This window comes from Astyanax mexicanus, chromosome 25, assembly GCF_023375975.1.
Source record: "Astyanax mexicanus isolate ESR-SI-001 chromosome 25, AstMex3_surface, whole genome shotgun sequence".
NCBI classification, from domain to species: Eukaryota; Metazoa; Chordata; class Actinopteri; order Characiformes; family Acestrorhamphidae; genus Astyanax; species Astyanax mexicanus.
The window spans coordinates 8,724,258-8,744,749 of record NC_064432.1 but is presented as its reverse complement, the minus strand read 5'-3'; the positions used below and the strand labels follow the sequence as shown (position 1 = coordinate 8,744,749).

At 40.8% G+C, this 20,492-nt stretch overlaps 2 protein-coding genes across 3 annotated transcripts in view; one reads left to right on the top strand and one right to left on the bottom strand.

The window, feature by feature from the left end:
• Window positions 1-5,234, bottom strand: part of uba6 (ubiquitin like modifier activating enzyme 6) — a 35,257-nt gene extending 30,023 nt beyond the window's left edge. For both annotated transcript variants that reach the window (XR_007429470.1, XM_049472233.1), the window contains exons 1-6: window positions 5,098-5,234; window positions 3,332-3,415; window positions 3,103-3,197; window positions 1,508-1,536; window positions 1,268-1,362; window positions 1,047-1,158 (exon numbers count right to left, since the gene is read on the bottom strand). Coding sequence is in view for 1 of the 2 variants with exons in the window: in XM_049472233.1 (XP_049328190.1) it covers window positions 1,047-1,158; window positions 1,268-1,362; window positions 1,508-1,536; window positions 3,103-3,197; window positions 3,332-3,415; window positions 5,098-5,219 (537 nt within the window). In the remaining variant the exon portion in view is untranslated. The remainder of the gene's footprint in view (window positions 1-1,046; window positions 1,159-1,267; window positions 1,363-1,507; window positions 1,537-3,102; window positions 3,198-3,331; window positions 3,416-5,097) is intronic.
• Window positions 5,235-9,262: 4,028 nt separating this feature from the next.
• grhprb (glyoxylate reductase/hydroxypyruvate reductase b) lies at window positions 9,263-20,155 on the top strand. The gene is made up of 9 exons (XM_049472463.1): window positions 9,263-9,509; window positions 10,879-11,009; window positions 12,128-12,200; window positions 12,717-12,833; window positions 13,569-13,657; window positions 15,288-15,392; window positions 15,935-16,070; window positions 18,625-18,755; window positions 19,910-20,155. Exons 1-9 carry the CDS (start codon window positions 9,361-9,363, stop codon window positions 20,029-20,031), a joined length of 1,053 nt encoding a protein of 350 aa, XP_049328420.1. The 5' UTR covers window positions 9,263-9,360; the 3' UTR covers window positions 20,032-20,155.
• Window positions 20,156-20,492: the final 337 nt, after the last annotated feature.

The window sequence follows — 20,492 nt, the reverse complement described above, 5'->3', positions numbered from 1 at the left end:
AGATTTTATACCAAATAATGTTGCGAATTTTGTTGGTATGAAAAAAAAAAAGGTTCGATAAATGTATATTTTTATTTTATTTCTAATTTTTTCCCACATTTTCTCCCCAATTTACACAATTTACAATTACCCAACCCACTCATTAGGACTGCCCCTATCACCAGTGATGCTCCAACACCAGGAGGGTGAAGACTAGCACACGCCTCCTCCGATACATATGAAGGAGGAAAGCGCAGCGACTCGGTTCTGATACATCAGCTCACAGACGCACCCTTATGTTGATCGACATCACCCTTTGGAGTGATGTGGGGAGAAAGCATCTACTGTACCCACTCAGAGAGAGCAAAGCCAATTGTGCTCTCTCGGGGCTCCGGCAGCTGATGGCAAGCTACATGACCAGGATTCAAACCAGCGATCTCCCGATCATAGTGGCAGCACTTATTTACAGTTTACTTATTCTCATAGATGACGTTAAAAAGTCTGACCATAAAAAATAGAAAAGAATGGCATGTCTATACTCTGTGCTCCAGCAGAGGGCACCATATAACTTCACATGGCTCCCCGAAGTGATGGAAGTGATTGAGACAAGTAGTCTCGAGAACTGGCGGAAAAACGAGAACGGGCGGAAACTAAAGACACGCCGAGCGCAAGAGAGAGACAGTGGAGGAATGTAAAGGTGATGGGGAAGGGAGCGGTGTGTGTGTGTGTGTAAGAAAGAAAGAGTGAGTGAGTGAGTGAGTGAGGTGGAGAGAGAGAGTAACGCATAGTGACATGGATGAGTAACTTTAATCTGATTACTGGATTGGAAATAGTAACGCGTTCGATTACTCGTTACTGAAAAAAAAAGGGTCAGATTAGAGTAACGCGTTACTAAGTAGCGCATTACTGACATCACTGCACGATAGACCCTTTTCTATCGTCCCCAAGATATTTATCGTCATATCGCACAGCACTAGTCACAATGTATCTTTCTGAAACAACAACTGCAATGTGAGACTTTTTTTGGTGCGGCCATCGTGTGGATGTTAGGATGTATGAAGCGATACCTGATAGTTAAGCAGGAAGCTCAGATCAGTGCTGTCATCAAGAACAACACTCGACACGCCGACCTGAACATACGGGTTTAACTCAGCTACTCGCGGATGAACAGCCTCCACTCTGAAAGAGAGAGAGAGAGAGAAAGAGAGAGAGACAGAGAGAGAGATGATGAAGAATAAAATACATCCAATAAAAGCAATACTGACTTAAGTGGGTGAAAATCTGTTACCTTTTCCTCTGGTTCTGAACGTCTTCCTCTCGTATAAAGAAGTTTGTACCCAGATCCCAGACGTCACACTGCCTGCTGTCGTGTAATGTGACCGCCTATACATATACACACACACACATACACACACACACACACACCTCTTATTAACAGTGCAGATTTGGAAGAGAATACTACTTACAGTATGTACATGAACACACAGAATTAAAAAAAAAAAAAAAAAAAAAAACACCATCTCCCTACCTTCACTCCAGCAAGGACGATGTTCTTTGCTGTGAGAAAAAAAAAAAATATATATATATATATATTTTGCAGTCAAATTCAATCTTAGTGCACACACACACAAACTAACACACACCACAGCTCAGACTTCACAGTGCTGGGGGACAGGCTGCTGTAAACACATGCTAAACGTTTTAGTAAAAGATTGCAAAGTAAGCATGCAAATAAATATGCAACTAGTTAAGTTTTTCCTCAGGGGGCTCTGGGGTAGTTTTCTCTTTTATGGGGGGGTCCTCTCTGATTGTATTCCAGTCTGAAACGACCATGAGTGTGTTTTCCTCAAGACTCTGTCCTCTGAGAAAATTACACACTGAATTATCTACTGTTTTCATTGAACTCCGTGGTCCTCCGGTAATTTTATTCCTGTCCGTATGCACATCTCTGAGATTCGTCTCTTCGCGTTTAATAAAATAGCTATTTGTCCACTACCACACACCGTAATAATTACACTCCGGGTGTGCATTTCCACGAAGATCCATGTTAAAAACAAAACAGCGAGTGGAAATGGAGGAGCTACTGAACGCAATGTCATGTGACTGCAGTCTACCCACCCAGAGAAAGCTAGGCCAGTTGTGCTCTCTCATGGCTCTTGCAGATGAGGGCAAGCTGCATCACTGGGATTCGAACGATTTCCCGATCATAGTGGCATGCGCTTAGCCCGCTGGACCACTCGCTACCCCACCCAACAACATTCTTTACAACACAATCAATAACTGCAGCAAGCTTGTGCACCTCCAAGTTGACATATGAATCTCCTAGAGTAGATTCACATGCATGGTGGCAATCAGTGGTCATAAATCTGGTGTGTCTTGTGTGCTGTATATTGCTTCAGATTCTAGACAAATCTGTTTATATTTAAAAAAAAAAAAAAAAAGAAAGAAACCCACAGTAGTGTACTATCATATTCCAATCTGTTACTAAGGCTGTGTATCGTATCTAAGGCTTAATGCATGTGCTGATCAGCATCACTGGCCAATTGTGCTCTCTCTGTCTCTCAGACTCCACCTGCTGATGCTGAGCCAGGATTTAAACCTGCGACTTTTTCATCTAAAGCCCTATCCGGACGGGATTAGTTTCTCAGGTGGACATCTATGAAAAATACACACTTTTACTCAGAGATAAAACTCTTGCATTCAGACTGCATTTAAAAAAAAAGGAGGAACAGTGAGTTTTAAGGCTTTCTCGGTCACATGACATCGCGTTCAGTAGCTCCTCCATTTCCACTCGCTGTTGGGTTTACGTGGATCTCCATGGAAACGGTGCCCAAAGTGTAATTACAGTGTTTGGCAGTGGACAAAGAGCTATTTTATTAAACACAAGGTATTGAAACTCAGAGATGTGAGTCTGGACGGAACTAAAATTACCGGAGGACCACAGAGTTCAGAGAAAAAACACAGATAATTCAGCCTGTAATTTTCTCAGAGGACATCTGAAAAAAAAAAAAACAGACATGGTCGTTCCAGGCAGGAATAAAATCACAGAGGACCCCCATAAAAGAGAAAATTAACACTACAGCCCTATCCCCATCCAGCACTGTGTGATACATGAGCACTCACCAATCTCCACTCCCACTGATCCCAGTCCACTTAGAAACACAGAGGACTGGGCCATCTGATGCATAGCGCTGTCTCCCAGGACGTACCGCTGCCGACTGTAAAAACACACACACAAAAAAATAAATAAATAAATAAAAATCAGTCAATATTTCCAATTCGGCAGACGCAGTTCGTATTCGTATTGACAATTAGTCAACCAACAGCAGCATGGATAAAATAATCGAAATACCTGTACAGTGAATCGTCTATCTCCATGGAGTCGGCCATGTTGGGTGGGGGAGAAGGGGGTGACGGGCTGTTCCTCCTGTGGACTCTGCCAAAAAAAAAAATAATAATAATTAAGATGTCTCTGCAAAATTAAAGAGAAACAATTATTTGGAAACTAATAAATCGCTAATTAGCCATGACGTGTTTAGCTTAAAGGAGAAATCTGGTGTAAAATGCACTTGGATTGTAGTGAAACACGATAATGAGTACAAACTTCTGCAGAATGTGCCAGCATTCCGAAATACAGCACATTAAACTGATGCTCAAAACTAGCAGGCTTACAATGCATATGATAGGGGCATAGGCACATCTTAAATTGTTGGAGGTGGAATATGGAGCTAAACTGCCTTTAATTTCCTCCAGTAAATTCATATTCTCTTGAACATGCAGGAAAATACCAACACATAAAACATTTTTATCATGATTTTAATCATATTTATTCACAGAATATTAAAAAAGCTATTTTTATTGACTGACACACTAATACAGCTCTGGAAAGAAAGTAAGAGACAACTCAAAAATGGCGAGTTTCTTTGATTTTACCTAATTGAAAATCTCTGGACTATAATTAAGAGGAAGACGGATGATCACAAGCCATCAAACCAAGCTGAACTGCTTGAATTTTTGTGCACCAGGTGTAAAGGCATAAGGTTATCCAAAAGCAGTGTGTAAGACTGGTGGAGGAGAACATGAAACCAAGATGTATGAAAACTGTGATTAAAAACCAGGGTCATTCCACCAAATATTGATTTCTGAACACTTAAAACTGTATTAATATAAACTTGTTTTCTTTGCATTATTTGAGGTCTGGAAGCTCTGCATCTTTTTTTTTCAGACATTTCTCATTTTCTGTAAATGACAATATTATTATTTGGAATTTGGGAGAAGTGTCTGTAGTTTGTAGAATAAAACAACAATGTTCATTTTACTCAAAAACAAACCTATAAATAGCAAAACCAGAGAAACTGATTCAGAAACTGAAGTGCTCTCTGTGTATCGTCTGTGGCCCACCTCTGGTTTAGACTGAGCTTTAATGAAAGACTAACTATTAAACATTAGTATGAAAACTTCATAAAGATAAATATCAGCAGGTTAACTCAATTAATATTAACGTAAACCAGCTAATCCAGCACACTGTCTCTGTACTGAGCTGCTGGCTAAACGCCTTATTATCCAGAGCCCAGCTCTCAACTTAACTCAATTCAACTCAACTTAAATTTACACACTTTAAACTACACTTTATTATAAACACAACCCAAATAAACTCAGCTCAAATTAGAGGCCCCGGGTTTAGTCTAAACTCTAATATCGCCTGTAAACCGGTTTAAACTGCTGTAGCTTAGCTTTAGCGGATAGCTAACCTACTCCAGCTAGTATAGCTCGAGCGTTATAATCGCCCAGACTCGCCGGCTCGGTCTCAAACCGCACCACACGCCCTACGTAGTGCCCTACACAGGCTACACAGGGCACTTAGTAGAATTGCAGCGTCTACACCCATAAAGTGCACTACGTGTAGCAGAGGGCGCGGTTTGAGACGCAGCCCGGCTCCGCTTACTCTCTCCGGCTCTGACAGCAGCAGGAGGAGCGGCCGGCCGCCGGCTGCAGCCCGCTCTCCCCACCGCGGGTCCCGTAGGCGGAGCAGCGGCCGCCCCGCGGCTGGCCCGGCGGTGGAGGAGCGGGTTAAGGAGCGGAGGAGCTGCGGGAGAGCAGAGTTAGAGAGGTAGGTACCTGTCAGTGAGCGTGAGCGGCCGAGAGCAGCGCTTCTTCTGAGGGCTGCGGGCTGAGGAGGATACGGGTTCAGAACTCCACAGCGCCTCCTGCAGCCCCGGAGACACGCTCAGATTATTCATCTACAGGTCTTAACGGCCTACAGTGTTGGCACCCCTGAGTTTTTTTTTTTTTCCAGAAAATGAAAATAAATGTATTTCTCACATATATTTATTGTTTTTACACATATCTGGTCATACACATGTTTATTTCCTTTGTTTGTACTGTAACAACGCAGAAAAACTGAGGGGAAAAAAAGGCAAAACTCCAAAATGTGCCAGACAAAATTACACAAAAATATATACGCAACACTTTTGGTTTTAATCCCATTTTTCATGAGCTGAATTTAAAGACCTAAGACCTAAGTTTTCCTATGTCACACTCAACCCCACACTCACACTCAACCCTGTCATACTCAACACCATCAAACTCAACCCGGTCACATTCAACCCTGTCCCATTTAACCCCGTCACATTTAACCCTGTCATAATCAACCCTTTTACACCCACCCTTTTTATTCCCCTCCTAGACGGAATGCATTCAGGAGCGTCATGGCTCCCATCAAAACTAATTTCTCCTCTGACTACTCTAAAGTATATCCATGTCTGGTAAAATAAAAACCAATGAAAGTCTTGCTGTACAGTTTGTAATAATGATCTTAGCATTGCCCACGGGGGACTACATGTTGAGGTCAGTTAATGTGACTATATATATTAGGGGTGGGAATCGATTACTATCTCACGATTCGATTCGATTCCGATTTTGGGGGCCACGATTCGATTCAAAATCGATTTTTGATTCAAAACGATTTGAATTATAAAAATTTCTGCTTCTGGCTTATGAATCTTATTGAAAAAAAAACCCTCCATAATATACACTGGTCCTGGAGCAAGTAATGTGTTACAAAAACAATAAAATGTGCAGGAATGTGGGTCCTCAGTGACAGAGGAATCACTGGGATATCACAATGACGTTAATGAACAATAAATAAATAATAAATAACACTGCTTTATTACCAGGCTACTAGCGGTGGTGTGTAGGTGACGCTGCTGGGCTGATGTGATGATAGCAGTGGAGCGCTAAAGTTCAGGAGCAGCTGCTGATTAACTAGTTAATTTAAGGTCGTTGTATTTCTTCAGAAAGGGGGCAGGAGGTGGAGAAATTAATTCATATTGTCCATTCCTTAATTCCTCTGTGATGAGGAGCTGAAATGAGCTCTGATTAGCTTATTGTTATTTTTCCGTTCCGCCTTAAATGCTGCAGCCCGCAGCCACCTGTAGCGTTATTTAAGGTGGAACTGGAAAGTTAGCTTGTTAGCTAGCTAACAGTTACTGAAACTAACTACTAGCGATCTTTTTTATGCTTGTTATGAAGCATTCTGCCATAAAACATTAAAACTACACGTTAATCTAAGGTAATATAGTGCTTGTTCTGCCATCTTACCGGTGATTCTCAAACACCTACTACGCTCTGTGTGGGTCTGGAAGACCTCGGTTTGAAGGGACAAGCGGGTTGCCAGGTCCAACAAAAATACCCAGCCCAAAATCAGTCCAAAACCCGCCCCTCAGAATCGATTTTGGGACATTTTAAATCGATTCTGAATCGTAGTAAATGAGAATCAAGATTCTTATGTGAATCGATTTTTTGGCACACCTCTAATATATATATATATATATATATATATATATATATATATATATATATATATATATATATATATATATATATATATATATAGTTGGGATGTCTGTATACCACAATAAAATGATTTCAGAATTTCCAAAAAAGTACAACTAATCCATATTTTCCATATAAGTACAACTAATTAATATTTATTAATAACAATTCAGAACATGAACAGTTCTTCAGATCATTGGCTTTACATTGAGGGATGGATAATCAAAAGACACCATTAGGAACCTCTACAACTTTACACATGCTGACAAATGCATACAAATGCGTCACTGTGTAGCATGGAACAGATCTTGGTAACTGGGCTTGTGTGTGTGTGTGTTTCATGTTTGCCAGACCAGTCAAACATTTACCACAGTGATCATCAGCAAACACAGACTGAGACGGAATGATTTAGACGATACACTCTTTCATCATTTTCACTCTAACACACACACACACAAACACACACACATATATAAACACACACTTTATACATTATCTTATACAGCAGAGCAAATAAATGCTGCTGTAGATACACATCATCCTAATCTTAATCTCAGCGACTAGAAGGTAAATATTTTGTTACACACACACACACTGCCCTCAAGGGTCAGAGAGCATTCTAAAGTCCACATTGGTCACCGTTTTGGGACAACAGGTTCTGGACATAACTAGTCCTGAAAACCATATAAAATTGTCCAGAAGTATTGGGACACCTGATTATTAAAGTTTTCTCCTGAAATCAAGGGTATTAACAAATGTCTCATTTTGTTGGAGTAACTTTCTCTACTTTCCAGGAAAAAAAATAGTGAGGTCAGGATGATGGATAATCACCACCCCACCTAATTCACAGCCAATAGTACTGGCAAGTGCTCCATCATTATAGAGAACATAGTTCCACTGCTCCACAGCTCAATAATGGGGTAGCACTTTTTACACAGTGACTAAACAGGTTGTGTATGTGTGCCCATTAGTATTTGGGCCCCTTCACATTCAACCCTATGACATTCAACCCTGTCACACTTAACCCCGTCACATTCAACCCTGTCACACTCAACCCCGTCACATTCAACCCTGTCACACTCAACCCCATTACAATTAAACCCTCTCACACTGAACCCCGTCACATTCAACCCCGCCATATTCAACCCCGTCACATTCAACCCCGTCACACTGAACCCCGTCATATTCAACCCTGTCACATTCAACCCCGTCACATTCAAACCCTGTCACACTGACTCCATCACATTCAACCCCGTCACATTCAACCCCGTCATATTCAACCCCGTCACATTCAACCCCGTCTCTTTCAACCCTGTCACACTGAACCCTGTCACATTCAACCCCGTCATATTCATCCCCGTCATATTCAACCCCGTCACATTCAACCTTGTCAACCCCGTCACATTCAACCCCGTCACATTTAACCCCGTCACACTGAACCCTGTCACATTCAACCCCGTCACATTTAACCCCGTCACACTGAACCCTGTCACATTCAACCCCGTAACATTTAATCCCTTCACACTCAACACCATCACACGCAACCTCTTCACATTCAACCCCGTCACACTGAACCCCGTCACTTTCAACCCCGTCATATTCAACCCCGTCACATTCAACCCCTTCACATTCAACCCCTTCACACTCAACCCCTTCACACTGAACACCATCACACGCAACCTCTTCACATTAAATTTTATCACTTTCAATTCCATCACATTTAACCCCTTCACACTCAACCCTGTCAAACCTAACCCTGTCACACTGAACCCCGTCACACTGAACCCAGTCACACTGAACCCAGTCACACTCAACCCCGTCACACTTCACCCTGTCACATTCAACCCTGTCACACTGAACCCCGTCACATTCAACCTCGTCACATTCAACCCCTTTACACTCAACCCCTTCACACTCAACACCATCACATGCAACTTCTTAACATTCAACCCCAACACACTCAACCCCCTCACACTCAACCCCCTCACACTCAGTCCCTTCACACTCAACCCCATCACATTCAACCCTATCACATCTGATTTCATCACATTCAATTCCACACTTACCAACATTCAACTCTTCCAAACTCAACTCTTTTAAACTTTCAACCCAACCACACTGAATTTTATCATGTTATTTGATTGTTTTTTTTTTCATTATTAATTTGATGATAAGAAATATGAGGTAAATGTTTAGTAAACTTTGTGTGTAATTCACAGGATAATCAGACAGATATAAAAAAAAACATAAAATCTTTTGGATAAAATATAAATCAACTTTTCTCAACTTTGAGAAAAAAATGATAGTTTAAAAACATCAACAGGTCCAAAATACACTTTAAACACACACTGATCTAAACTTTTGGACTCATTGCTTCACACCCCCCTCCCCTCCTCCATATTGGTTGAGACCACCGTACGCCCACCCCCTCAAACACACTTTCACACACACACACAAACACACACACTCCTCCAGCTGGTCAGGGCTGAAGTCCTCGTGCTGCTGGCTGCTGTCCGGTGTCTCGCGCTCTTTAATCGTGGTGCGGCTATGTGGTGCAGCAGAACAGCGCTCCGGCGGCTCGCGCTCCAAACCGCTCCGCTCGCGGGAATTCAGAGAGACATGTCGACCTTACCGCGCGTCTACGTCACGCGCCAGATCCCCCCGCGCGGACTTCAGATCCTCCGCGAGTCCGGACAGTAAGTACTGTTCAAGTAATATTAAAGTGCCGCTCTTAAAGTACCACTGTGCTAGACTTTATACTGCAATATTAAAGTACCGCTCTTAAAGTACCACTGTGCTAGACTTTATACTGCAATATTAAAGTACCGCTCTTAAAGTACCACTGTGCTAGACTTTATACTGCAATATTAAAGTACCGCTCTTAAAGTACCACTGTGCTAGACTTTATACTGCAATATTAAAGTACCGCTCTTAAAGTACCACTGTGCTAGACTTTATACTGCAATATTAAAGTACCGCTCTTAAAGTACCACTGTGCTAGACTTTATACTGCAATATTAAAGTACCGCTCTTAAAGTACCACTGTGCTAAACTTTACACTGCGATATTAAAGTGCCGCTCTTAAAGTTCCACTGTGCTAAACTTTACACTGCAATATTAAAGTACCGCTTTTAAAGTACCACTGTGCTAGACTTTACACTGCAATATTAAAGTACCGCTCTTAAAGTACCACTGTGCTAAACTTTACACTGCAATATTAAAGTACCGCTCTTAAAGTAACACTGTGCTAGACTTTACAATGCAATATAGAAGTACCACTGCCCTAGACTTTACACTGCAATATTGAAGTACCACTGTGCTAGATTTGGCACTGCAATATTAAAGTACCACTCTTAAAGTACCACTGTGCTAGACTTTACACTGCAATATTAAAGTACCACTGCCCTAGACTTTACACTGCAATATTGAAGTACCACTGCCCTAGACATGACACTGCAATATTAAAGTACCGCTCTTACAGCACCACTGTGCTAGACTTTACACTGTAATATTAAAGTACTGCTCTTAAAGCACCACTGTGCTAAACCTCAAAGAGCAAGCTTAAAGTACCACTGTGCTAAACTTCACAGGCCAAGTTTAAAGTACCACTGTGCTAAACTTCACAGGCCAAGTTTAAAGTACCACTGTGCTAAACTTTAAAGGCCAAGTTTAAAGTACCACTGTGCTAGACTTTAAAGAGCAATTTTAAAGTACCACTATGCTAAATTTTAAAGCGCAAGTTTATTAGTTATTTTAGTTAAAATATCCTGGCACCACCCCTCACTCGTCAACCCCCACCAGAGCCCCACCCACTAGATCAGTTAAACAAACTGCATTTCGGTCATTTTGGTTGAGAACCTCAGCCAGCAGACTTCTTCTGAGGGAGGAATCTGTACCTACTGTCCGTGGCAAGTCATTAGATGAAGAAACTCAGCTAGTCCAACGAAAAGCAGGATCCACTCTTTTTAATCTACAAGTGTCTCAATACTTTTGTTTATTTCTCTATTTTACTCTCTCTCTTTTCTTTCTATTTTCTCCTTCGTTCTTCATCCCTACGTTCCTCAGAGTGCAGTTTGAGCTGTGGGACTCTGATGATCCCGTTCCTCGTCAGGAACTACTGAAGAAGGTCAGAGGTTGTGATGGACTGCTCTGTGTGCTGACCGAGAAGATTGATGCTGAAGTATTAGACGCTGCAGGTCAGGCCAGAAACCTCTTATCTAACAGTGGTCTTTACATGTACAGTGGCTTGCAAAAGTCTTCATACCCCTTGAACTTTTCCACATTTCGTCACCTTACACAATCACAAACTTCTAACACATGAATATTCTTTGATTTAACAACTGTAGCTCTTGCTGCATGTTTAGGGTCATCGTCTTGCTGGAAGGCGAGTCTCCTTCCGAGTCTCAATTCTTTTGTTGCCTTCGACAGAACAGGTTTTCTTCCAGGATTGCCCTCTATTTAGCTCCGTCCATCTTCCGATCAACTCTGATCTCTACAGCATTATGCTGCCACCACCATGTTTCACAGTGGGGATGGTGTGTTCAGGGTGATAAGCAGTGTTACTTTTCCTCCCCATATAGTACTTTGCAACTCACATGTTTCTTTTAACAACAGATTTCTTCTTGACACTCGTCCATAAATTTGTGGAGCGCTTGATTTATGATAGTTGTCCTGTATACAGATTCTCCAACCTGAGCTTTAGATTTCTGCAGCTCCTCCAGAGTGACCATGGGCCTCTTGGCTGCTGTTTCTCTGACCAGTGCTCTCCTTGCTTGATCTGTCAGTTTGGGTGGATCATGGCCATGACTTGGTATATAATTGGATGATGGATTGATGGAACAGTGCTCTTTGGGATGCTCAAAGCTTGGTATATGTTTTTATAACTTAATCCTGCTTTAAACTTTATCTCCACAACTTTATATTTGGCCTTCATGGTCCTTAAAATGCTGTTTGTTCACTAGAGTTCTTTAACGAACCTCTGAGACTCTTCACAGAACAGCTGTTTGTATTTATACTGAAATTAAATTACTAAATTACACACAGCTGGACTTATTCAGTGACCTCTGAAGGCAGTTGATTGCACTAGATTTTACTTTTCAGATTTTTTTTTGATACAAAAATAAAAAATGAGGCATCATTTTCATTCCACTTCGCACTTATGCAATGCTTTGTGATGGTCTATCACTTAAAATCTTAAAAACAAGTTTGAGGTTGTAGGGTGACAAAATGTGGGAAAGTTCAAAGGGCATGTATACTTTTGCAAGCCACTGTACACGATGGCGGAGTTGAGAGTGTGCATCCTTGTTGTCTGCAGGTCCGAACCTGAAGGTGCTCAGTACCATGTCAGTGGGGTTTGATCATCTGTCACTGGATGAGCTGAAGAAAAGGTCAGTAGGCTGGGTTCCAAAATATGGGTGAAAAATAAAGAAAACCAACTAAATTGCAGAAAAATGCATGAAAGACCTCAAAGACATATTATATATTTTTGCTTCAATTTATAGTTACTGACAAAAAACGCATCCTAAGTTGCTGCAAATCTTGGAATGCAGTTACAATGGCAAAAACCCTTTGGAAGTTGGCCATTTAATCTATTGCATCTGAGATCTGGTCTCTGACTTGGCCACTCTAAAAGGTTTTAAAAAAGATTTAAAGTTAAAGTTTTACTTAAGCCATTCTGTTGTGGACTTTCTCCAGTGTTTTGGGTCATTGTCCTGTTGCATAACCCAACTTCTTCCCAACAAAGTTTCAGCTAAAGTACAGACACTCTCATATTATCCTGTAACACTTAGGAATTAATCTACCCCTTAATGATTGTTTTTAATCGGTTAGACCCAAATGAAGCAAAGCAGGCCCAAATAATATTTTACTACAACATAGTTGATGTTATAATGTTGTGTTTTCAGAGGGATCCGGATAGGATACACTCCTGAGGTTCTGACGGACGCTGTGGCCGAGCTGACTGTTGCTCTTCTCCTCGCTACATCTCGAAGACTCATTGAAGCTACACATGAGGCCAAAACGTATGTTGTATCAGAACTGGTTTAACTGATGCCATATCCATGATAATGTGGACAGTGATGCAATTTTTGCAATGTTAGCTCTGGAATTTACCTCAGTGGAGTGTCGATTTTAAGGACATTTTTAAACCTGAGAGTCCAAACCAGAGTCTGGACCAAGGTTCATGTGTTTGTTACATTATACACACAGCATTTAGTCCAGTTACATGCTGGTTTCACGCTGAAAGAACTACATCATGTTATTACCTACGTGGGTGGAGTCTCTTTGATTGGTTTGTAGATTGTTGTCACTTCGATCAGTTGACTTTCCAGGTGTAGTTTCCTCCTTGTTTACATGAACAAAAGTATAGTATAGAATCGATAGTATTAATAATGCATCAACAATAGCAATAGTAGGTTGAGAACCATAGCCAGCAGACTTCTTCGAAGGGAGGGATCTGTACCTACTGTCTGTGGCAAGTCAGCAAATGAGGGAGCTCCAAGGGAGCAACGCCGACTGCGCTTCAAGTAGTAGTAATTATGCTTCAATAATCCAAAATAATATAAGTTAACTATAAGTTTGGAGTAGGTTGTTACCATTGGGTAGGGCTGCACTAGCCAGCACTGTACCTAGTGGTACCAAGATTGCTTGGTACCAAGTGAGATTGCAGTGGTACCAAGTTAGCTTGGTGCAGGACATGAGCTAAACTATAAATCTCAAATCTTTAAAGATTTCAACCAATCCTGGTCTGTGTTTAGAGGTGGCTGGGGTACCTGGAGGACTCTGTGGCTGTGTGGACACGAGCTGGCGGACAGCACAGTCGGCATCCTCGGACTCGGAAGGATTGGTGAGAAGACCAGTTACTCAAACCTTTTTATTTCACATGTGAAGTTTGTTTCTGTGATCTCAATCAGTTAACGTTTGGTTTGGCCTTAATGTCGACTACTGAATTTTTAAATTTCACCCCGACACCACCCCTGCACTGTCAAACCTCATTGATGGGATTTGAAACCAAACTTTTGTTGTGCTTTTGGGGTAATTGTGACTGGGGTTCAAACTAATAGGAGAGTCTGACTCTGCCTCTGGTCTGTAGTTTTAGTTTAGTTCTCTAGCACCGAGACTCGAGACTGGAGCAGTATTAGCATTAGCCACTAACCACCCTAAGCATTAGTTCTTTTGCCTTACAGAAGTGAGTATATCAGCCTGTAGCCTGCTGCTAACCCAGGCTAGCACTGCTGGAGCAGCATTAGCGCTACCTGCTAACCGCGCTAAGCGCTGGCTCTTTTGCAATTCAGAAGTGAGTATTATTGGCCTGTAGCCTGCTGCTAACCCAAGCTAGCGGTTAGCTACTAATGCAAATGCTGCTGCACCCAGCCTTAGTGAAAATCTGGAAATCTAAGCTTACTCTAAATAAACAAAAGCGCTTTACTCACCCAAATAAACAGTTTTCAAGAGAGAAATCTGTGTAGGTTATGTTGTAGAAAAGAAATGAAAGGTGGGTTTACACCCACCCCTCATCCGGGGTACAACTCCCCTACGTGTTCGTTTGATAGAGAGTCGCAGACAGGTGGAGTGAAGTTGAAAGCAAACCAAGTATTTATTATAAAGTACTGAATATTCAGGAGAACCCACACATGAAAGACCGTCTAACAGCCGTCCCAGCATAAGTTCTGACCCCCCCCTCTGATCTGACTCCATGTTTTATACCCCAAAATGACGTGAAACCTGCTGATGAGGCGTTGCTAACGATTAGCTCATGTTAATATGCATAATTTCACGTGTTAGTACTCAAGTTTCACATGTCTGACCGGACCACTAGTGTTTGGCCTTGACTGTGTTCTTCCAGAATGGAACATCGTGGCACTATCTGTGTGTGTGCAGCGGTTTTTAGGGAGGCACTCACTCACCAAAAGGCCGCTTTGATCTAAGAGCCTCTTCTGTAGCAATTTAGCCCCGTACCCTGTGATGGCCGTTAGTTAGGGTCATGCAGTGAACGAAATGCTTCAAGCATGAGCTACACGAGTCTCACAATAAATCTCATATGTTATATGTTAATGTGTTAATGGCGCGTGGTTAGACCGCCATACAATAGACCCTATGTGTTAGTAAATGCCTTATGTATCGTGTGGGTTAATTTGTCAGGTTAATTTATCATAATTGAAAGATATTTGTCAATACACTCAAAGTAAAATAAACAGTTACTCTTCAGTTACCATTTAAAAGAAAATATTTTCTTTTTAAGAATTACAATTTTGTTTACTTAGCTTAGCATTAATTAAGTTAGATAGTAAATAGACGCTTATTGATAGTGCGCCTTATAATACGGTGCACCTTATAGTGTGAAAAATATGGCCTTAATAATAATTTTAGAAAACAAATGATTGATGAACAGGTGTATATGAAGACTTTTGTTCATGTAGTGCCCACATGTAAATTGTCTGTATGTGTGTGTGTGTGTGTGTGTGTGTTTGTGGTAGGAGTGGCCATTGCTGAGCGTTTGAAGCCCTTTAAGGTGAAAAAGTTCATCTACACAGATGTGGAACCAAGACCGGAGCTAGCAGAGATGATCCAGGCGGAATATGGTAAACACAGTGCTCTGCTCTGTTGCCTTCTTCTACACTCACTGGTTGACGTCGACATTTTACATCTCTCTGATCAACTCGTATTTCTGAGGATTTTCCTTTCTTAGCTACTGCAGACAATGGAGGCTTAGAAGCACTTTCATATGCAGCATCCATATACAGCTCAGAGAGACCTATAGTATTTCACAAAAAACACTAAAAAGTATTTTTTTGCCATTCACATTTGAGCCACATTTACCTGCTGTGTGAAGGTAGGCTTATACTCTAGACTAGGGGTGGGACAATATATCGATATCATCATATATCGCATAGTATTGAATTGATAGGAGGCATCACATTTGGATTATTTTAATGAAACAAAGGCATTCTGAACTCTTCACATGGTGGCGCTATATTCAAATGAATAGAGTAAACCTGCAGTAAAGAATATTGGTATTTTTTAGTTTATCCTCTTCAGTAGCACAAATGCCATAAAGTATCTTGGGTATCGGAGAATCGCAGTATCGTAATTCCCGTGATTCCCACTTCTGATGTGTTTGCAGTGTCGATGGATGAGCTGGCGAGGCGGTCCGATTTCCTGGCAGCGTGCTGCGCTTTGACTCCTGAGACTCAGGGCATCTGCAACAAGAAGCTGTTCTCCAAGATGAAGAGCACCTCCATCTTCATCAACACCAGCAGGTATTACACACAGTAGAGTCTGTTCTAACAGGGTTAAGCACATTTGCGCAAATTGTTGGTGAACCATGACTGAAATAAGGCTTTCATTTTCAAGCATCAAGCATCAAACTCTCAAACCTATAGCTAATTAGCTAATGCTAATTTTCGCTAGCTTTCCTATAGAACCGGGTGGTATTTTGCAAGATTCTGATGGTTTCACTATGTATTTTTGAAAACTATACAATTTATTTATATATATTTTTTTTGCATGACTGGGCTTTAATATAGGTCTGTGACTTACTGCACGGTTAGAAGTACATTTAATATCAAACACTGAGGCTTTAAATTAAGGCTTTTATTACTATTGGGTTTACTTTGTCCCACAAAATTGCATAATATATGAAGAAATCTGACTTTATCATCAGAAAAACAGCTGAGGAATATAAACGAAATATTATTTTTTGTGACCAATTTTTTTATTGAAAGCATACAGGTAATCCTCATGTACATTTGTAAATTTACATTTTTTTCCTTTTTCAAAAAGGGAAATTAAAATAAAACCCATACACAAACATGCAACTTATAATGCACATGTATAAATGACCCCAAAGCGTTAGGAGAACATAGTTTACCATTGGGAGATGTTATAATCTTCATAAGGTAGCTTTTCCTAGGAGTTAAATACATCCTATGAACAAATGTGTAAGGTATTAACTGATGGTCAGGGTTTTTGGATGTATTACATAAATTGTCCCATACTGTACTCCAACAAATCTCACCAGTTTCGACTGATAAATCTCTTTGCCATGTGGCTTCTACTGGGAGGGGTCTCTGAGGATCAGAAATAAATCTATACATTTTTGATACCATACCCCTTGTTGGTCCCGTAATAGTCAATAGTTTATGGAAAGGATGAGTGGGCAGGTCTGTACCCCATGGCACACTGTATGCTTGCATGGCTGACCTTAACTGCAAATATAAAAAAAAGGATGATCCAGGTAGACTATAGTCAGCTTGTAAATCGCTGAAGGCCCGTAGACCGTTATCATTGTAGATATCTTGCAAGACATTAACTCCTAGGTTTTTCCACTGCGGGTGCGTAAAAGGTACATTGCCCGTTAGGAGACAGAAATTGTTGAATATTGGTGAATGTTTGTGCCATTTACAATCCACATGTAAACATTTGATTACAGTAAGGCAAGTTGTGAGTAGACTTGATATAACTGGTCCTAATTGTGATTTCATTTTCTTCACAGGAATATTAGAAAATATTCAATCTTGTAGTCTGTGAGGTGACGAAAGGTTTTCCTCAATCTGCCTCCAAGAGATGAGATTAGAGATGAATTAGAGTTGAACCGTACAGAAAGAGGCCGTAGCACAAAGGACCAGAAGTACATCTTAAAGTTTGGCAGGGCCAGCCCACCCTGTGCCTTGTCTCGCTGGAGTGTAGTGAGCTTTAAGCGAGGTCTTTTTTTCTTCCAAAAAATTTAGAGAGTAGTGAGTGAAGTTTCACTCAATACCCCTTTGGAGGTGTAAGGGGTATCACGGAAGAATAAAAAAATAACTTGAGGGAGTATGTCCATCTTAATTATTGATACACGAGAATGTAATGGACAGTGGTTCATTAAGTGTTTAACCTTGCTAACAGCACTAGCTAAGCGCTAACTCTTTTGACGTTCAGAGTTGAATATTATCAATCTGTAGCCTGCTGCTAACCCCGGCTAGCGCTAAGCGTTAGCTCTTTTAGGTAGGGCTGCAAGTAATGGTTATTTTGGTAGTCGACTAATCTGATGATTTATTTTTTCGATTAGTCGATTAGTCACCAATTATTTCTGCCATGTCCTCCATCTCTAACAACGATAGAAACATCTGAACATGAAATTTAAAAGCCATTTAAATGTCTAGATGTTGTTTAAACGTGGAGAGTACTGATATTTAGTGATTAAATAAGTAATATTGTCAAGTTTGTGCATTTTTAGAGACACAGACTTACAGCCTTAGTGTAAATCTGAAAATGTAAGCTTACTGTAAATAAACAGAAGCACTTTTCTCATCCAAATAAACAGAAGGGTTTTCAGGAGAGAAATCTTTGTAGACTTTAAAAGAAAAGAAAAACAGTTTTGTTTACTTAGCTTAGCTTTATATAACTTAGTTAACTACAGACCCCCGCAACCAATGATGAGACCTGCTGAAATTAAATGGAAAACATGGCGACACCCCTGTTCCTTACTAGTGTCCATTAATGCGCCTTATAATCCAGTGCACCTTATGTATGAAAATAGACCGTAAAATAGATGTTTATTGATAGTGTACCGCCCACAAGATTCCACTGTTCTGATTGGATAAAAAGTAAATAAACATTCCTTTTTACCCAGATTTTGTAAACATAAATGTTTTTAATTTGATTTAAACAGTCTAATAATCGCCTTGTTTACAATACTGCAGAATGCTATGATATATTGAATCATAACTCCTTTATTGTGATACGTACAGGACCAGTCAAAAGTTTGGGTACGCCTCTTTTACTTTAATGTGTTTTCTTGAGTTCTTGAGTTAATCTGCTGGTGTGTTGTAGGGGAGGCGTGGTGAACCAGGAGGATCTGTATGAGGCTTTATCCACAGGGCGGATCGCTGGAGCTGGACTAGACGTCACCGTACCAGAACCACTGCCCACCAACCACCCTCTCTTCACACTCAAAAACTGCGGTGAGCTATAAAGTAGAACTCCGGTTAAAGGAGAACTCTGGTGTGAAGTGGTCTTTGGGTGTATGTAAACGTGATAAAAAGTTGTTACCTTTGTTGAAAAGCCCACCTCCGTTCTCCTGCAGCTTTTTGAGATCCAGTATTTTGTGCACTTTACCCAAACAGGCTTTAGAATGGATGATATGGGGCATATTTTTGCCCCTGCAGATGAATCGCTTTTTCCACCGTTATTCAGGCTCAAAGTAGCTCCACACTTCATTGGTAGAATCCGGAGAGCCCTGACATTTAAAACAAGGCATTTAAACCTTTAAAACTGCACAAGAAGTTTATTAAAAGTCACTGTTTACATCCCATAGTGTAGGTAAATCTGAAAGTTTAAATGATAAACCAACACAAAGTATTGCTTAAGTGTGAAGTGGAAGGAAAATTATACATGTTTTTCAAAAGTTTTATCAAATAAAAATCTGTGACGTGCAAAATATTCAGCCCCCTTAACCCGTAAATAAAATCCAGTGTAATTAATAGCCTTAAGACATCACTTAATTAGTTAAGAGTCCAGCTGTGTATAATTTAGTAATTTAGTCTCAGTATAAATATAAACAGCTGTTCTGTGAAGGCCTCAGTGGTTTGTTAGAGAAACACTAGTGAACAAACAGCTGTTGGAGGCTGTAAAAGACTTAAAACTGGGAGGAAGATTCACCTTCCAGCAAGACGATGACCCTAAACATACAGCCAGAGCTACAGTGGAACGGTTTAGATCAAAGTATATTCACGTGTTTAGAATGACCCAGTCTTAAATCGCATTGAGCTTCTGTGGAGAGACATGAAAATTGCTGTTCACAGACGCTCTTCATCCATGTTGGCTGAGCTTGAGCTGTTTTATAAAGAAGAATGAACAAAAATCCCAGTCTCTAGATGTGCAAAGCTGGTAGAGACAAACCTTAAAGCATTTACAGTTGTAACAGCAGTGAATGGTGGCTCTACTAAGTGTTGCTATACTGAATACTTTTGCACGTCACACTTTTCAGATTTTTAATTGACATGTATCATTTTCGTTCCACTTCACACTTCATACATTTAAGTTTGTGGTTGTAAGGTGGCAAGTGTGGAAAAGTTCAAGGAACTAATCCTGTTCCTGTGTGTTTGTGTGTGTTTAGTGATCTTACCCCACATCGCCAGCGCCTCCTACACCACCCGGAACGCCATGTCTGCTCTGGCCGCCAATAATCTGCTTGCTGGACTCCGAGGAGAACCGATGCCCAAAGAGCTTCCGCTCTGAAGCCTCAACTCAGGAACCTAAAGCCTCATAACCCACAACTTCCCCACAAAACTCTGTGTAACAGTACTGATCTAAGATCACCTCTCATCAGCTGTCTAATAGAATTCAGTAAACTTTAAAATGATCCTGGATCAGCGCTTTTACTTTGAGACGTTTGATAATTATGGGCCAATAGGTTTAACACTGACAAAACACTGGTAAATAAGGCTGTTTACACACCAGCACGATTTGATCTGGATTGTTTGCACTCTTGGTGCGGTTTGTTTTGGCAGGTGTGAAAACAGCAATCATACTCGAGAGCGGACCAATCAAAACAACCAAACCAAGACCTGTAAATGTGTAAATGTAGGACGACTTGGTCTGGTTCCAAATGAACTCTTGAGTGGCTTGAGTAGTTTCACGTGAGAATGTGATCTGGCCTCGATCTGACCCAACAATCAAATATACGCCTCATATTTGAG